This window comes from Cibotium barometz, chromosome 48 (genome assembly GCF_041138505.1).
Source record: "Cibotium barometz isolate CiBa-2024 chromosome 48, ASM4113850v1, whole genome shotgun sequence".
In the NCBI taxonomy this organism is placed as follows: domain Eukaryota; kingdom Viridiplantae; phylum Streptophyta; class Polypodiopsida; order Cyatheales; family Cibotiaceae; genus Cibotium; species Cibotium barometz.
The window spans coordinates 30,656,367-30,676,374 of NC_141093.1; the positions used below are offsets into that span (position 1 = coordinate 30,656,367).

Genomic DNA, 20,008 nt, shown 5'->3' on the forward strand with positions numbered 1-20,008 from the left:
CAAATGCAAGGAAAAGTGCTTGTCCAAGCCTAGGATTGGCATCAAGGCTTCATGTAAAAGATATGACACCAAAAACAAGGCGGCTTCTTGCTCTAGAAACATGCGTGGAAATTTAGCTCTCCCCCTTTTCTTATTTCACTTGAAAAGTGACAGTTTGAGAACTCATAATAGCCTTTGGTTATAATAATCCACTTCCATCCCTTTTCTCCTTAATTTTTGACCTTTTTTTTACATACACATGCAAACTACTCCTTTAACCATGCTTTTATCCTTTTCTCATATAATCAGCTTGGATGTGCACAACTCCACACATTTTTTTCATATAAACCACTCTTTTTTTTAAAGCCTATTTAACATTCTAATTTTAATGTGCAACTTAGATGTATAGATTCACAATTTAATTAATTCGTGCACTTAAAACACACGTGCTATTATTTTGCACATAACCCCCTATTGTTTTTCACTCCAATTTTATTATTTTATTTGCTATTTATAATTTTCTATTTTTCTAAAGCGGTAAATCTAACTCACTAACCCAACTTTATGAGAGAAAGATGTGCATAGTACATATGTACACTCTGTGGGGATCCTAATAAATTTTCCAAGGTTTCAGATTGCAAATTCTCTTTGAACTTTTAGCATTACATTATTTTTATTTTTCCTAATATATTATTTTTACACTTCCTAATATTTCTAGGCCTTAGCATATTTTCCCTCCCTAGTTCGCACATCTTTTACACTCTCCCTCTACACATTCTCAAAAAATGACCCTTTCATTTATAATTTTGCATTTACATATCAAAAATAATTAGGAGGAATCTTACACCTATACTGCATCTCTTTGGACATCTCTAATTCATCTTTCCTTCCCATAGAGGTTGATTGACATGGCCATTGCATTCTTGTCCACAATAATAGACATTGCAACAACTCAAACAGCTCGCACACCTACTCAATCTCACAATGCCATTGAAAGAGCGTTCTGAGCATATACTGTACTCCTTCCATACATGACCAAAGTTCTATTACATGCCAAATATAGGTGGCCTTTTTATTCTAGGGGTAAGCTTACATGCAATGTGACCATCACATTTCGTGGTTAACTCAAAAACCGAGCAGAATGACATCCTTTGTGTATCTCTATACGTACATGCATTGGCTTCTATAGAGTCAATGCCAAGGGAGTAGAGCAAGGTACCCCTAGTTGCTTACATAGATTGTAGTCTCTTGGAAAGTCATTCTCACCTCCCTTGCAGAAGCATAACACTCAGTAAAGCCACACACCGGTTGTAGGTAATTGAGTCTACATGGAGTTGGTGTGGGATTGACAAGGCTATGCCTAAGTGCTCCACAAGGTCTTGTCCAAGATGCCCAAAAATATTTGGGACTCACCAGTGCTTCTACAACCATACAACAAAAGCATTCAATCACCTATACTGGACCTTAAAAATCCTTTAGTACAAACACATTCACTTTGGCTGCTTGCCAGCAAAGGTCAGTCTTCCCATGATCCCTGAAGCAAAGGAGAACACACAAGCATCGCGACGCCAATGTCATCACTGCTAAAGCCCTTGGCACTGGCATATAAACAATTGGTTACCGAACGCATCTGCAGTGATTAAATAGACGCATTATTCTTGACATTGGGTACAAACATGATTATAACAATCATGGAGGGGTAAGGGTCGTAATATCACGACATGATCCACCTCCATCTGTCTAACCCCAGTGTGTCAGTGATGTGAGAATTATCAATAGTAAGCAATTGCGTATGCAAAGAATTACTTGCACCAACAATTGTTGGAGACAGACTGATTACGGACAAAATCTGCCCAAGCTTCCAGGAGAGCAGATCTTCAGCATTGGATTTCTGGAAGGGGCAGCCAATCTTGACAGACATGAAAGTCACCCCTCTGAAACTTGCTGACTGAACTACCACTCATGCCCGTAAGAGCCTCGCGCATGGGTGGGCCACATCCATACATGCACATGGGTGATGGGCAGGTAAAAACTTTCCAAAGACAAACACACCACCAACATCAGGAAAGCTGGACCCCAGAATATAAACACAATCACTAAAGCCTCTTATCTCTCGTTAACCCAGAAAGGTTGATCTCCCAAAGAGCCCTTGACCAAAGAAAACATTCACAAGAATTGTGACGTTTGAGTTGTCACTCACACCAGCACTCGCAAAGAAAGAAAGAAACAAAGGGGCACAGTTTACACACCCAACAAAGGCAGTCTTTGATTTGATTGCAAACTAGGCTTCACAAATCAACATCCTTTGATGGAGGAGACACATCCAAGCAGGCCTGGTTGTATTTCCTAAAGGCCCGAACACACAAAGCAAACGCGTCCAAGTAGCATAAATGTGTTCCTAATAGCAAGAAAACTATATGAAACTTGCGACAAAAACCTGCTTTGCTCACACCATGAGACCAATGATTGTGAGGTGCCACTAGGGGCATTTAATCCAAACAATGAATCTAGGAAACACTAAGTTCAAGGAAAAGAGGTCAGATTAAAGAGCCATTGTCTTAAGCAAGTACAAAAATAAAATAAAATTAGTGATAAAAGGAGCAAGCAAAGCATGTGCGCATATAGTTGTCTTATACTGCATTGGGGTACGTGTGTGTGTGTGTGTGCGCGCGCGTGCGCGCGCGTGCGACACAGAGAGAGAGAGAGAGAGATGCCATGTTGTAAGAGGCATGCTCTTCCATACATTACTCATTACTCTATGTATCATAAGAATCCCGTTGCAAGGGTTGCCATTCCATCCTCTCCATTGCTCCGAGGAGCACATTACAGTGATAAAAAGAAGCTGAGTCAAGTCAAAATCAGCTTTGAGAATCATCAGTCAAAAAAATAACTTGGGCTAAACCCTCCTCCTGTTGCTTGTTAACAAGCAGACAATAGCCCAAAAACAGAGAAGAGGAAGAATAGAAGAAAAACTACAGAGACATGGCCCTTCTATTTGATGGAGCCATTGATGATGGAAGACACTGTGCAAACACCAGAAGAGGTAGTAAATGCCACGTCCCTGTAACAGGCAACCAGCTTGCTGTCTGTATGTAAATCCAGTTGAACAGTTTCCCATATTTTCTTCTTTGGGTTTAGCACATCATCAGGCTCTCCATCAAACCCATCGAACTGTACCCTCTCACCTACACGGGCACCCTCAGGAGGTGTGATAAGCTCTACCTGAAAAAAAATTTAAAACAAGCTGTGGACACAAATGACAATGGAGGAATATCTTATGACCAAGCAACTTGAAAAGTGGGTGATCAACAATTTACACTAGTATGCTCAGCATTTGAGGCAGCAAGGACCATTGCTTGGGACTTGATTCCTCGCATAGTAGCTGGCTTCAGATTGCAAAGCACACACACTCTTCGATCCTGCACCACAAACAAAGAAGAAAAAGAAATGGCTCTTGATGTTAGTAAAATCTAAAATTAAAGCCACGAAAGTACACAATGGGTCAACATTGTTAGAAAGTTAGCCAGTTGTGATAAACTATGTGTTCATAAGATTGAAATATATCCAAGCTTCAAACTTGAGAGAATAATTGCACTTTTTAACAAACCAACACAAAGCAAAGAAAACACAAGAAAAGAAAAAGAGAGTGATCATGAAGAGTCCTTTTTTTGGGGGGTTGACCTGAGAAGTCGCGTCTGAGAGGCATCTGAGCTGTCAAAATCAAATGAGATTTGCACCCAGCGTCAACCACACAGGTATTGAACGCAGGTCCACGCACAAGGGCCCAACAGTTCTACCAGTTGGACTACACACCCATCAGCAATCATGATGAGTCTTTTAACATCATAGCCAAGCGAACAGATCACATGATATGACAGCACCAATGTGCGGGGACTGTGACTTGAACCCAGGATCTCTCCATTAGGAGCTTGATGTGTAAGCCGCTACATCAGCACTCCATAGAAAGAGAGAGTCTCTTGTGAACATGCATGCAGGTAGTACCAATGAGGGGATAACAGCTGGATTACATTCAAAGCAATAAATTCCAAGCAGATGGGCAAGCAATTTCCAAGTCTGAACCAGTAAGAAAGATTTATACTGCTGCTATACAGGTCCCAACATGTCACTGAAATCCTTGCTAATAAAGTGGACTTTAAAAGGCATTAAAGACATTAGATTCCAAAAATGCCACCATGGCATTATGTGTGTTACACCCTGAAAAGAGTTGTTTGGTTTTCATGCCCTAGCACCCATAAACACAAGTTACAGGGAGGGCTCGTAAAAAGGGTTAGGAAACCTTACATACATATCTATTCTAAATGTAAACGAGTTTTTAGGACGTTCAACAAAAAAGCTAGGTAGAGAAGTCCCACCTGCATCTCTTCCAGTGGAATGTATTTCACCAAACCACTGACCACAGTTCTGGGAGTGGATTCACCCACATCAATCTCTTCCACGTACAGAGAATCGGCATCGGGATGCTTCTGCACTTTCTTTATCACTCCTACACGGATGTCTAACCTTGCTATATCAAGAGGTGAGTCCTTGGACTCCTTTGCATCAGATTTTTTCTTGGAACCTGATGTTGAGCCTTTCCCAGACTTAACTCCATCGGCCCCTGACAGCACCACAGAATTTCAGCATTGTCCATCATGCAAACCTATAAATTGATATATTCTCAGAATCACAAGTTTTCTTTCTCACCAGTAAGGGTAGTCTCTTTGACTTTTGCTGAGAGGCTAGCTGCCTCTGCAGCCGCTCTGTCTGCGCGATCCGCCTGGCTTCCAGCAAACCTTTGTCTGTATTCTGCTACTTCATCATCTTTCTGTTCCAGGAAAAAAAAGATAGTGTAAGATGAAAACATATTACATGTAAACAGTCTAACAAACGAGACACCATCCTCCCAGTTCACAATACGTGTGCGCATCTAAAAAATGAGAGGCATCCTACCAGTTCAAAGAACAAGGGCTCTGGTCTTCCAATCTTGTGACCACTAGGCACTAATTCATACACCTTACTGATCTTCTGAAGGTCCCCAGCTTCTTCACATAACGAAAGGGTTGATGGAGGCAAATTCAGCTGGGCAAGCACCTGACAGCAGCCATCATAAACAGGAAGCTCTCTGTTAAGCATAGTCTATGCATGGTATACAGTGACGGAAATCATGAGCATGCTACAAAGAATGTACCTTGCGAGAGAAGGAGGGCATGAATGGTTCCAGAAGAATCGCTAGCAGAAGTACAAGCCCAGTAGCAGTTTTCAATACTATGGCACAACTTGCTGCATCCTCTTTGTAGAGCTTCCAAAACTTACTATCCTGTTTCCAGTAGTCCATTACAGTGTCAGTAGAAGATACGTATACCAAAGTGATTGGGAATATATAGGATTCAAGATTCGGGATATATAGGATTCAAGATTGTGTCAGTAGAAGATACATACACCATAGAGATTGGGAATATATAGGATTCAAGATTGTGACCTGCAAGTACAGGTTGCCAAGACTGGAAACATTCATGGCAATTTTGAGCCCTTTCTTTAGGGAAACCTGTGGAACAGAAAAGCTTACTATGAGACACTACTAACCACTTGCAAAGCATATTGAAGCTTCTAGGTCAAACACGGTTTTCATTTGACATGTTTGCTCACCTTTTCCATTGCTTCGATATACTGCAGCACATTTTCCTGTACCTTTGACACCAGTTCTGTTGTTAAGGCATGTTCCTCTGCCCCCTTAGCTTCTGGAATCACTCCATCATAACCCTCGCCTACCAGAGAGAGCAGAAATCCAATTCAAAAATCAACGGTTGCAAGACAACCAGCAACCACACACACACATAATTTCCCCCAAAAATGAGATAAGTTGCCTAGAAACGACAGATCTCAAACCCTTGCCTGCAGGCTTAGCGAGAAACGAAAGAGATCTATGCACAAAATTGCCTAGGTTTTTCAAGAGCTCGTTGTTTTGCTTGGCCTGAAGATCAGACCATGTGAACAAAGTATCAGAAACCTGCACCCAAACAGCCAGTAATAAGTTTCAGCTTCGCATACTGCGATCCACACCCCTCCATTACCAGTCAACTTGATAAAGCCTACCCTCTGAAGTGAGACATCCTTGAACCACAATAATGATTTCCACTACAGGCTCGTATGTCTGTATCAGCATAAGAGCCCTCGGTAGAGGTGTAGAAAAAGTACACAAAGAGCTTTGCCCTGAGGCCATACTAGTTTGAAGCTGCTAACAGTACCTCAGGGCGATTAGTTAGCAGATAGTAGCGCCATACTTCAACTGGAATGCTCGTTGTTTTGGCATCATTTCCAAATATGCCTATACCTTTTGTTTTGGAGAACTTCCCTGCACAATAATCAGCAGGTTTGAAGGAATCAGCTTGACAAACCATCAATTTGCGTTTAAAATCGGAACTCTACCAGCGTCACTATGCTTGACTGCACAAATCAACTTCCGACTATCTCTGCAACTTACACTATGCACGGTCAATGCGGAAGAAAACTGGACAAAAAAAGGAACTCTATAAGTGGCCTGCCTTTGTTGGCTAGACGAAGAGAGATGGTGGAGAGAGAGAGAGAGAGAGAGTGAGAAGAGCAAACCACTTTCTTATTTTTTGTTAATTTTTTGAAAGTGGTTCCTCGGCCAAAAGTACTATCTATCACTTGGAACTGCCTTTTGACAGAGGCAGGCCAGAAAACCCAGATTACTGGCTGTAAGCAAGAGAATGGGAGAAACCTGACTCGTAGTTTAGATACTCTGTCACACTTATAGTTCTCATCAGGATCCACGGGTCACCTGTGCCAAGTAGAGTGCATGGGAATATGACCTGATAAAAAACTCTATTAGTACATGGAAAGACCAACCGAACAGAGCAACACAATTCGTTAGAGTAGGGTTATGAAAACCTCACAGTGTGAAAAGGGACATTGTCCTTCCCCATAAATTGTACGAGCTCTACATTTTCTTCCGGTTGCCACCACTTTGCCCAATCAGTTGTATATGTTGCAGTAATAGATATATAACCAATAGGAGCATCAAACCAGACATAGAACACCTGTATAATTGAGTCACAAATAAGCTGTCAAAGAGAAATTTTCACTTGATCCGAATATGATGAGCAGAACCACCCAAAGAATCAATTACCAAAGGAGTTAGTTAAAAGGCTCAAAACCTTATCCTTGTATTTCTCCAAAGGTACAGGCACACCCCACTTTAAGTCCCTAGTAATACATCTTGGCTTCAGTCCATCTCTGATCCAAGCATTTGTTGTTTGGATAGAGTTTGCACTCCAACCACCAGCTGTGGAAGTCTTATTCACATAATCTTCTAACTGATCTTTGAGTTTCGGAAGATCAAGAAACAAATGTTCAGTTTCTTTGATGCTAGGACTATGACTGCAGATCTGCATGATTGAAAGGTCGATAATAAAACCTCTCTCTCTCTCTCTCTCTCTCTCTCTCTCTCTCTCTACGGGCCCCATATTTATGGCCAGCTGCCCAGGCCCGATTGGAGACAGAGTGCTTTCATCAGAAACAAGAGAACTTTCTTACCCCATTCAGTGGGAAGAGAAGCATGAAGAATGATACAAACGTAGGAGGAAGAGAAACGCCAAGCCCAACTCAGGAAAGAAGTCCAACACAAAGGAAAAAATATCAATGCTTGGAGAAGATAATGAGCCAGTTAGTGGCATGGAACGCAGCTAATCTCACAATATTGGCAAGAATCAAAGTGGATACAAACGTAGGAGGAAGAGAAACGCCAAGCCCAACTCAGGAAAGAAGTCCAACACAAAAGAAAGAATATCAATGCTTGGAGAAGATAATGAGCCAGCTAGTGGCATGGAACGCAGCTAATCTCGCAGTATTGGCAAGTATCAAAGTGGAGCACATAGTAGCCAGGAGTTTCATAAAAAAAGGTTTTTGAAACGCGTTAAGACTTTCACCAAACAGCATGTCAACTTGAACTTAGACTTACAAAATTGTAAATAAAAGCAAGATATTGCAATTTGCATATGTCAAAATGAAGTCTGAGACATGTTAAAACTTAACACCCAAGTTTCACCAGCCCACATAGCACAAATTACAAGTAACCAAAAAGATTGTCTAAAGACTCGAGAGTAGCAATCCATAAAATCACAAATGTGACATGGGCCATGGCCATGGCCATTGGCCAAGGCAACTGACAATCTGGCACGTGACAATACATTTAAAAAAACTGACGGCTATGGGCTAATAGCTACAACAATGTCCAATGTCAACATGTGACATGCCCATAAATGAACCTATAAAAAAACTGAGAATGACTAAGTACTAAGTAGATACTAGAGTCTAGACTCTAGAAGCCTAGTCATCCTCCTCTCCATCATCCAACTCCATAGCCTCATCCTCATCCTCAACATCGGACGCCTCAGAAGTCGTAACCCAGTCGAACGATTCATCCCCATCCTCTGCCCCCGCTGCCTCAGCTGCAACACTCGTGCTAGCACCATCTGTGCCAAGTGCAACACTCGTACTAGCACCATGTGTATGTTAGCAATCATCTCTTCTCTGTACGTTATCTCACAGAGGGCCTTTGTTGTGGGTGTGCCCGCCTTGTGGGGGGGGGTGGGGTTGTTGTTCTAGCCAACAGGAGGATTTTTCCCATTCGTGGACTCCTAGTTGCTGTCGGAGTCTTATGACTTAGCTGATTTCATTATTGTTGGAGTTCCAAGGCCGGAGTTGGAGGACGGGGAGCTGTTACCATCTACTCGGAAAGAACGGGAGGCTCAGGCAAAGTTGTGGGATCGTGTCAATGCCCGTGTGCGTTCTTTCATCTTCCTTAATTGCACACCACATGTGATTAATCATATAAAACATATGACGCTGGCCAAAGGGATTTGGCAACATTTGGCTTCTCTGTATAAGAGGGTATCACCCATGAAGCGGATCTCCTTGGAAGCGCAGATACGGGTGATGGATCCTACAAAGTCTTCGATGATGCGAGAACACATCAACAAGTTGCAAGCTCTTCAACAAGAGGTTCTTCAAGCTGGGAAGGAGATATCTTCAGAGGACATGGCCAACACTTTGCTGTTTCATCTGACCTCTCAGTACTCAGCTTTCTACTCCTCTTTGATCACTAGCGGCAGGCTCAGCACCATCACGTGGGAGGAGCTTGTGCCTATGGTCTTGGACCAAGAAGAGCGTTTTACAAACCCTCCACAGGGCGGAGGTTCTGAGGCCTTAACTGGCCAGCGGTCGAAAGGCCGCAGTATGGGCAAAGGGAGGTCTTCGCAGGCGAAGTCTTCTGAGTAGAAGCCCGACATGGATCATGACGCCTTGAAGGCAAAGAGGACCTGGAACAATTGTGGCGAGAAAGGCCACTATCGGAGAAAATGTCCTAAGCGGAGCACCGAACAAGGTGAAGATTCCTCAGCAGTAACCGTGAAGACTCCAGCTTTTGTGTACTTGGAGATTATGGACGTCGGCGTTTCATCTTCTTCGAGCAGGGAGGCGGTTGGACTCACCACTAGGGACACTCGGAACTAGATTCTAGACAGTGGTGCTTCCAAGCACATGACTCCTTCTCAAGAGTTATTACAGGATCTTCAGAGGCACATCCTTCTTGGTGACGAGTCCACCATCCCTATTCACAGTTAGGGAAGGTTAGAGATCATTCCCGATGGCAGAGGGGGGAAGCATTCCTCCCAGGTTCTTTTTGTCCCATCTCTTGGTTTTCATCTGTTGTAAGTTCATGAGGTTTGCAAGACTGGTGTATGGGTGGAGTTTGAGGAGCATTATGTTGCTCTACGGGACAAAGCAACAAGCCAGGTTGTATGGGAAGGCGGAGAGGAGAATGGGATTTACAAACTCTCAAAACTCTCTCGTACAGGTTCTCAATTAGGTTATGTGTAGCAGTTTCGTCATGACCACTTGCATGTGCATACGTTGCAGTGGCATGCTTTCCGAGACCAGATGGTGGATGGCTTGCCAAATGATGGCAGCAGGCAAGAACATTCCAGTTCTTGCGTTCGTCAGTCAGAGGAGCCTTTACAGGTGAACTATGCTTTGATGTCTCGTATCATTTGAGAAAAAGAGCCTCTTGCAGTTGAGGAAGCTCTTTCCCAGGGGACTTGTAGGAAAGCTAAGCAAGTGGCAGATAGTGACTTGCAGGAGGAGGTGTACGTTGAGCAGCCTCCAGGCTTTGAGGTTTCGGGTTCAGAGGGGGTGGTTTACAGGTTCTAGAAGGCCTTGCGTGGTCTTCAACAGGTTCCCAGGACTTGGCATACAAAGTTACAATTGATGATCCTTGTGAGTAAGTTGATGACTCTTTGTATCAGAAGCAGTTTGGATCATTGATTTGGTTGCTGAACACCAGATTGGACTTGATGGGACTGTTGAGCTCATTTATGCAGACGCCTTTGATGACTAATTGGGACGCAGGATTGCGGATCTTGCAGTATCTACGAAGTATCTTGAACTCTTATATGTTACTAGAGAGGGAACGACACATGGAATCACACTCCACGGTTGGAGTGACTCATATTAGGGAGGAGATCGAAACACGAGGAGATTTACATCAAGCTATGGTTTTACCCTCAACTCAGAAGCTGTAACTTGGTTGAACACAATGCTAATCAATACACTTAAATACACTAAGATTTGATGGACAGACACATGCTCAATACAAGAAGTAATTTGCTCAATTGACAAGAGACACACAATGAGCCAGAACAACCGGCCCCTCCCTCAAATAAATTATATTGATCTTGGGAGAATCAAGTACATAGTGTCATGGGCATTTCTAACTAGATTTCCATACCAATGCATATGAATACAGTGTTGCAAACAAGTGGTTGTCGGGTTGACTTGCAACTCACACTACCCTCTTAAGTGCCCATGTTCCCTACCATCTGCTCTCTATTGTTCCACCAACACATGGTAGCAACAATCTACAAGAGAGCACGTAGGTGAAGAGAACACTACGCAAGGTATGTGATTTTGTAATCCGGTTGCTCCCTTCTACTACTTGCTTCCATATTCAAGCATAAAAGCTTACCAATTGCAAGTAGAGTTGATGACAATGGAAGTGCTTGGAGTGTTGAAATCTTCGATCTGTCACAATTCTTCGCAACAAAAGTCTTCAAGAGGATGAAGGGAACCCTCAGAAAGCTTCCCCTATGGTTCAACTTCAGAAAGGAAGGCTGAAATTAAGGTTTTCAACAAAAAAACCAAAAATTATGGCAAGAAAGAGAGCTGTTTTGCTGAATTTCAATCATTGGGAGTGTGTAGAAGAGTGATTAGCACCCGGAAACACTCTTGGAAGCTTGGAAAACATCTTTGCAAGCTTAGATACGGAGTTGGGAAGGAGAAAGTGCAGAAAATACAGCCCAAATGGCCTCATGAAGGCGGCGCCTTCTTCTAGAGAGAGAGGGAAGAGTGAAGCGGCGAGTTGTCCACTCGGCAGGTGCTTTGTGGAGCAAGCTAGAAAGGACACATGGCTGGTTACTCCCTTTGTAAAAAGGGGATAAGGTCTGGGCGGTGGACATCGGGTTTTGTCCACCTCGAGACATCAATGGTGAACACGAGGCTGGTTATTTATAAGTGAGTTTTGGTCGTCCAAAACTTAATGAAGTGTGTACACACTCACTTATAAATTAGTGTTAACTCCTAAGGCTAGGTTTAGGACCAATCCTTACCACCTGTCACATGCCACATAACCATGTCTGTAACATGCAGCGGAAGTCTTCGTATTGGAGAATCCTGTCACACAAATGCTCACACTGTCTTCTGTATCCTGAGTTTCGCGAGTTTAGCAATCCACTTTAATACTTCAAACTTTAGAGAAATATGAGAGAGAGATATGAGAACTATACACCGTATGGGGTCCCGAATTACCCACTGAAGGGCCCCCTATCCCGTTACCGAGATAGTATCTACTTTATTATCTTTAAAGAGACTGACGGTGTGACTGACGATAAGCCAAACGCAAGACCTCTGAAGACAAAGTGTTGGGCTGAACTGTACACTGCTGTAGAAACACCAAAGATGTCCAATCTCGAGCCTATGCACTCTTCCCAATGGTATGAGGGAGGGATGCAAAGCTAGGGCTGAGAGAGGGGCTGTTTGGGACTGTTCTAGACTGTATATGAATGCTGTAAATGAATGAGAATGTTGCGTTTTACCTTCACCAAGTGGCTGGAGCAAAACGATGAATGAATGAATGCTGAAAACTGCATGGACGCAAAAAACGCAAGGTTTACTGATGGTTGAATGCTGTGAACTGATGGCTGAATGCTGTGAACTGATGGCTGAATGCTGATTGATGCATTTGCTGATGGAGGGCTGAATGCCCAAGCGTTGATGCTCCTCTTGCTGAAGGATGATACGCTTCTCCAAAACGCGTGGATCTGAGGTGGATGCAAGACTGAATGGGATCCACCTGAATGCTCCTTGACTAAATTATGAGATGAATGAATAGATGATTATGCAAAGCCTCTATTTATACTAGTGATGTTGCTAGTCGGTTGGCACTAGATGCTGGCCAACTGCTATATAAACATTAAATGCTTAATGATGATGCATAAATGCTGAAAATGATGGAAAAAATACCATAAAAATCCTAGATAAATACTGGATGATATCTGGGGTTCTGCAATGGTCTAGATGCTATGCATGAATGATGTGCAATATGCAGGATGCTTTCTAATGCAAACCCTAAGGTTTCTACTGACTGTATATGCATGAATGCGTCTCTTTAAGTGGGTTAAGGAACTTAGACTGACTGACTGACTATGGCTGAGAATGACCTACGTAGCTCGTGCCTGACTTATCCTGGACTGAGGATATACAATGGGGTCACGGCATACAACAAATATCATCCTGCTGGGTTCTAATAATGTACAGATGTTGCACTGCTAATGATGAGCTAGTTTGTCACCATGCACTACGGTGCAGAGTGCATGTGACAATGTCAGCAGACAGTTTCACACGCACGGTTCGTGAGCGGGCGTCCCCTTACCCGGAACTACACATTGGTCAAGCAAGCATGAAAACAACATGCAATTTCAATTGCAAGCAAGCACGTAAAGATGCCACGCAATGCAGCATTGGTATGGACAATCTCCGTTCATGAGACTATACCAAAATACACGTGCTTGCTTGCAATTTCAATTGCAAGCAAGCACGTAAAGATGCTATGCAATGCAGCATTGGTATGGACAATCTCCGTTCATGAGACTATACCAAAATACACGTGCTCCATGCAAGTACACAAGGTACATACCCAATGGAACACCAATCCACGAGGCATTTCCAGGCATGTACATAGAGGCACAAGTCCCAACGGAAAGCTAAGTCCACAGTATCACATGAGTGGCATCAATCCCCGGCATATACAACTGCCATGGACACCAATCCAATGTACAAACATGATGAGAAAGCACGGGTGAACCAATTGGGTGGACATCTCTCCTGGCTTCTAAACAGTTGTCCGCAATTGAAAAGCATCCAAATATGTCTGAAGCACATGCGGGCAATCTCTGAAGAACTCTTCATCTACCCATTTAGCATCAATGGAAAGATAGTTCTTAAACTTCACAAAGTAACCTCCGACAACTTTACCTGCAACAAGCTTGCATTCCTTGTGTGTGATACACAATCTGCTCTGGCTGCAAAATCTCCTCAAGTTCATCCACTTCTAGTGGATCTTCAATGATCGTGTCACTGGGCTCCGGCCCGCGGTAATACTTCTCCCAAGAAGACTTCTAATCCACGACATAACATTTCAAGAGATCCAACACAGCTGAATTTGCAGCCTCACTTTGCCCATCCGTTTAAGGGTGTTAAGCTGATGAGAAATCCAATTTTGGTGCCTATGTTATCAAATAAGGCCCGCCAAAAGAGACTTGTAGTCTTGGAATCTCTATCCCCCACAATGGACTTCGGCATTCCATGATGCTTGAACACTTGTGCAAGATATGTTTTAACCATATGCTCAACTTTGATAGTCTTTTTGACTGGCAAGAAGTGGCTTAAGCAAACCTAGTGCCTTTTGGCTATCAAATTTTACCTTTTGACAGGTGATACATGCACGTACATGTGTCTCTATGTCCTTCCACATACCTGGCCAAAAGAAATACCGCTCAATCATGTGCGTAGTAGGCATTATGCCTCTATGACCAGCATATGGAGGAGCATGGCACTCATCCAAAACCTTTTGCCTCATGTCAGACACCACACATAGGCAATTATCTTTCATGAGATAACCCTCTTTGATCCTGTCAAATCCCCAAAGGATCACCTCGTAGAATACTCCTATTACAAGACTCGAAACCTGCAAAACAAACCAAGCAACTTGAAGGGGGTGCAGGCCTGACTCACCTCCCAACCTTGACAACCGTGGGCAAGCCCTCAAGTCTTGGCTGTCCCCACCGAGCCACGAGATGAGCTAACTAGTTGGACGTGCCAACCAATCTCTACCTCGTGACATCCCATACCGCCACGAAGCTACCCTCGCAGGCCTCGAGACTGCTCCCGACCTTGGCTGCATAAAGCAGGTGCACGTCTGCACTAGATCTAGGCTCCTAACCATAGAGCTCTCACAAAGACACGCGAGACTCTATGAACTATTGACTAACCTTGGCCACCCTTTTATAGACTCTTGGTCAGTCACCAGACGTCCACACTTGGACGCCCACCCGTCCATATTTGGGTGCCCGCCCGTTAGTCTATCCCTAGCCCAACTCGCCAATCAACCTACCTAGCTCCAAGCTTCCCCAAGTCTCGAAGCTAGTCGTGTGTGCGTGTAGCACACGGTAGATACACACTGTGCATATGACATACTCCCCTTCCTCTAAGAGCTCACTCCTGAGCTCACTAAAAACCCGGGGTCCCTCTGAAGGGTAGTCAATGTCTCCCATGTAGTGTCCTCCTCAACACGATCCTTCCACTTGATCTTGTATTCCATGAGAAGTATATTACGCAATCATCTTTCATGAAATCCAAGGATCTTTTCTAGTTCGTGTGGAACAAATGTCATATTCTATGATTTCTTAAGTTACTAAATGGTCTGTTCCACCTAATACTTCCTTAAGTCTACTAACATGAAATACGGGATGAACTTTCCCATGAGAAGACAAATCCAAGTTCATATGCAACTGAACCAATCCGTCGTGTAATCCGAAATGATCCACAATATCTAGGAGATAATTTCGGAGATCAACCTGTCCGTAAAGTCTCAGAATCTTTCGGAACTCGCAAATACACCATCATTCCTTCAGACCTTCAGAGAACTCTCTGGGTGAACGATGTCTATTAGAATAAAACCTGTCTCTGTCTTGAGCACTTCTAATAGATTCCTTCGTAACTTGTAACATTTCTTGCATATCTTGCAGAAAATTACGTGCTGCATCATGCTAAAGTCCTGAAAATACCACTGTAACAGGTGATCTAGGTTGTAAACCATACATGAGCATAAAAGGACTAAAACCTGTACTCATATGCTTAGTACTATTATATGCAAATTCTAACATAGGAAGATAATCCTCCCATGAACTCTGTGTTTTGGGGACATATGCTTGAAGCATATCCTCCAAAGTTTGATTCACTCTTTCAGTCTGGCCATCAAATTGAAGATGATCTGAGGAACTCAAATTCAAAGTTGTTTCCAACTTCTCAAAAACAAGCCTCCAAAAGTCACTTGTAAAGAGTCTCTATCACTAACTATGTTCTGCGGTAACCCGTACAGTCTAAACAATTGCTCGATAAACTGTCGTGCTAAGTTCAAGAGGATCCATTTGTCAGAGTTTGCAAGGCAGCAGGGGCACAGTGGTGGATGATATGAGTAGGATCTTCTCTTGTCTGATTGCAAGTGACAGGAGATGAGTGCTAACACCTCCTCTCAGCTCTTGGATGTGGAACCAACCCTAGTGAGCTGGAGTGCTGCTGGAGCATAGCCTGAGGTAGAGACTTCGTGAAGAGGTCCGCTGCATTGTCCTCCGTCGAATAAAACTCTAGCAAGATGTCATGAATAAAAATCTTCTCACGAACAAAGTGACTCTGGATGATCGTGGGCTCCGCCAGTGGAAACCCAATCTTGCCACGTAGCCTCTACAACCGCACCACCTTGCAAGTAGCACCACAAGCAGCTCGGTACTCTGCCTCTGTAGACGACATGCAATAGTTGGTTGCCTCTTGTCGCTCCATGAAATAGTCCCTGTCACCATTTAGCCACCCAATTGGTCTACCCGTGCTTTCTCATCATGTATGTACATTGGACTGGTGTCCATGGCAGTTGTATATGCCGGGGATTGATGCCACTCATGTGATACTGTGGACTTGGCTTTTCGTTGGGACTTGTGTCTCTATGTACTTGCCCGGAAACGCCTGGTGGATTGGTGTTCCATTGGGTATGGTACCTCGTGTACTTGCTTGGAGCACGTCTATTTTGGTATAGTCTCATGAACGGGGATTGTTCATACCAATGCTGCATTGCATAGCATCTTTATGTGCTTGCTTGCAATTGAAATTGCATGCTGTTTTTATGCTTGCTTGACCAATGTGTAGTTTTGAGTAAGGGGACGTCTGCCTGCAAATCGTGTGTGAAACTGTTTGTTGACATGGTTATGTGGCATGTGACAGGTGATAAGTATTGGTCATAAACCTAACCTTAGGAGTTAACACTAATTTATAAGTGAGTGTGTACACACTTCATTAAGTTTTGGGCGACCAAAACTCACTTATAAATTATGACCAGCCTAGTGTTCACACACATTGATGTCCCAAGGTGGACAAAACCCAATGTCCACCACCTAGACCTTATCCCCTTTGTACAAAGAAAGTAACCAGCCATGTGTCCTTTCTAGCTTGCTCCACAAAGCACCTGCGTGCCACCTAGAGTGGACAACTCACCACCTCACTCCTCTCTCTCTAGAAGAAGGCGTCTCCATCATGAGGCCATTTGGGTTGTATTTCTGCACTTTCTCCTTCCCAACTCCATATCCAAGCTTGCTAAGGTGTTTCCCAAGCTTCCAAGAGTGTTTCCGGGTGCTAACCACTCTCCTACATACTCCCAATGATTGAAATTCAGCAAAACAATTCTCTTTCTTGTTGTAATTTCTGGTCTTTTTGTTGAAAACTCTAATTTCAGCCTTCCTTTCTCAAGTTGAATCATAGGGGAAGCTTTCCGAGGGGTTCCTTCATCCACTTGGAGACTTTTGTCGGGAAGAATTGCGACAAATCAAGATTTCAATACTCCAGGCAGTTCCATTGTGAAGATTTCCGCTCTCATCGACTCTACTTGCAATTAGTAAGCTTTTATGCTTAAATATGGAAGCAAGTAGTAGGAGGGAGGAACCGGATTACAAGATCATATACCTTGTCTAGTGTTCTCTTGTCCTACGTGCTCTCTCGTGGATTGTTGCTACGATGTGTTGGTGGAACAATAGAGAGCAGATGGTAGGAAACATGGGCACTTGAGAGGGTGGTGTGAGTTGCAAGTCTACACCGACAACCATTTGTTTGCAATACTGTAGTCATTTGCATTTGTATGGAAATCTCGTTAGAAATGCCCATGACACTATGTACTTAATTCTCCCAAGATCAATATAATTTATTTGAGGGATTAGCATTGTGTTCAACCAAGTCACATTGGTATCAGAGTATGCGGTTCTCTTTTACTTCTATCATGAAAGATGATCACCATGAACACTAGCTATCTTTACACTTAGAACACTATGGACAGCCATACAATGAATGTTGGAGATGCTAACACAAGAGATGGGGACAATGAATTGCATGCCTCCAATGCTTTACAGAAAGAGTAAACTCATGTGGTGCATAATAGGGAACATGAATATGTGGGGCAGCCGTCCCATGGCAAAGAGAAGATGCAGGAAGGAGTCCATAGTCTTGAGGGCTGAACTTACTCGTATGCAGGCTCTTCTCCATGCACAATAAGAAGAATTGAATTTCTACTGCCGTGAGGATCCATTGGTACATGACCGTTTGAAAGCCAAGAAAGCTGAATCTTATATGGATCATGCAATGGCAATGATTGCTGAAGAGTTGCACATGCAACTGAGGGATGCAGCACATGCATACTTGGCTCGTATCGAGGATGCCTATGCAGAAAAGGCAATCATCCCACGTCTTGGAATCCCCACAGGTGCCCGAACAACAACTTATGTCCAAGAGGATGAATCTCCATGCTATGGGAGAGGAACCATCGGCGACTTCACGCCATGTAGGAGTACCTTATGTAGCCCGTGAAAGATACAATGTTCATGGCAGAGGTCAAAATGTATGTCAAATGCCATTCCCGGTCGAAAATGTGTATGCACAACACATGCAACACGGGCTGTAATTTTTTGTTGGTGCGGGTATTCCGCGTATCTCTCATGCCACTCATGTCTTGGAGTGTGCGTGTGAGGGAGAAGCTATGGCTGAAAATGCACCAATGCATGTTGAGGGGCAGCCATGCCTCATGCTTACAGGGCACATGTATCTATGCCTTATGCATCACCTTTTGCTCCTAAAATCATGCCAGTCACAAGGGCTTTCCCAATGGACAAACATGGGGAAAAACATGTTGAGATGCAGGCACATGCATCAAACTCTTGTGACTTCAAAGTCAAAGACAAATCTGTGAAGTTTGATGAATATCATGGGAAATATGATGCATCAAAGGCAATTGCTTTTATTGCCTAGTTTGATATTGCTTTCATTGATGAGGATTTCACTCAGAAATCCATGATCCGGCATGTAAGCATGTTCATGAAAGACATTGTTGCCCATTGGTGGCTCACGGAGAAGCTCTCACCGAATCCTGCTAGATTATGGGAAGAGTTCAAGGAGAGGTTTTATGCCCAATTCTTGCCTCCCAATGCATCGAATGAGATAACAATGAAGTGGGATTGGGTGAATCAAAACGAGGGAAAAACAATGAATGCATATGTACAAAAGTTTTAGAAAGTACTTTTGGAGGTGTCTCCATTTATGCATGTCACCGAGGCGGAAAGGAAGAGAAGGTTTCAATTGGATTGCAGCCCGTGTACAAAGTGGGACTACATATGTATCCTGGTCACACCTTACACCAACTAATCACACCCGCCATCGCCGCTGAGCAATTGGAACTCAAATTGAGTCGATCCAACAACAAGGCTAAACACTCATTTCAAGGGAAAGAGAGGGCTATCCAAAACCTGCAAAATAATGGACAGCTATCTAAACAGGACCAAAACCAAGATAAAAATGGTCCAAAGGTTGAAAATAACACTACCAAGAAGCGTCTCTTCAAAGTGAGAGACTATGGTCTCACTTCGGAGCAGAAAAAGCAATATATGAGCGAGGGGAAATGCTTTACTTGTGGTAGCACCGAGCATATTGAAAGTGCATGCCCAAACAAGAAGTGTGATAATGTAAATGCATCAAAGTCCAATGTACATATGGTCCCAGATGTGCAGGGCAACACTTCACATAATGGCAAAGACAGGGTTGTATGTAAAGCTTGGGGACAGCTTAAGGATTTTCGCTTTGTTCATGTTTGATGATTGTCCAATTGAGAAATTCATATCTACACAGATGGTAGTTGCTTTGGATATTGAAGTGGAGGACGTGTGACCGCTTCCTTACAGGAGGCCTACAGATCGAAAGACAATATACACATTAAGAACACTTAATTTAACTGTTATTAAACAATGGAAACAACATCAACAACACAAATACTGGAAATATTGAAAATACAAATGACACCAGCATTGGGGCCGGAAAGGGCTGGCCCCCCCCGCCCCCCCTCCCCCTTAATACTTTTTGTATTTCTTGGAGTATTTAAACTTGTACAAGTGTCACGGGCTTGACAAGCCAGATTTCTCCACAAGGGAGTGAAAACAACCAAATAAAATTGGTTCAAGTCGATGCAGAGGTGTTGGTCGGAGTAGCCCCAAATCACAGGCTCATTCCCACCTTCACTGGGTGGACACCTGCCTTTCATTGGTCTTCTGGGACCGTGCACCAACAGGCACGCCCGTACTAATGCAGGCCAAGG

General features: G+C 43.4%; 1 protein-coding gene across 1 annotated transcript in view; it reads right to left on the reverse strand.

Moving 5' to 3' along the window:
- Positions 1-2,699: 2,699 nt before the first annotated feature.
- The window catches only part of LOC147611065 (methionine-tRNA ligase, putative / methionyl-tRNA synthetase, putative / MetRS), a 46,976-nt gene continuing 29,667 nt past the window's right edge, over positions 2,700-20,008 (reverse strand). Inside the window, exons 5-17 of the mRNA XM_086785712.1 lie at positions 7,158-7,388; positions 6,897-7,040; positions 6,722-6,812; positions 6,225-6,331; positions 5,872-5,986; positions 5,626-5,744; positions 5,459-5,524; positions 5,168-5,296; positions 4,930-5,070; positions 4,684-4,804; positions 4,353-4,597; positions 3,297-3,398; positions 2,700-3,201 (exon numbers count right to left, since the gene is read on the reverse strand). Of these exons, the coding sequence (XP_086641838.1) occupies positions 2,971-3,201; positions 3,297-3,398; positions 4,353-4,597; positions 4,684-4,804; positions 4,930-5,070; positions 5,168-5,296; positions 5,459-5,524; positions 5,626-5,744; positions 5,872-5,986; positions 6,225-6,331; positions 6,722-6,812; positions 6,897-7,040; positions 7,158-7,388 (1,842 nt within the window). The 3' untranslated portion in view covers positions 2,700-2,970. The remainder of the gene's footprint in view (positions 3,202-3,296; positions 3,399-4,352; positions 4,598-4,683; positions 4,805-4,929; positions 5,071-5,167; positions 5,297-5,458; positions 5,525-5,625; positions 5,745-5,871; positions 5,987-6,224; positions 6,332-6,721; positions 6,813-6,896; positions 7,041-7,157; positions 7,389-20,008) is intronic.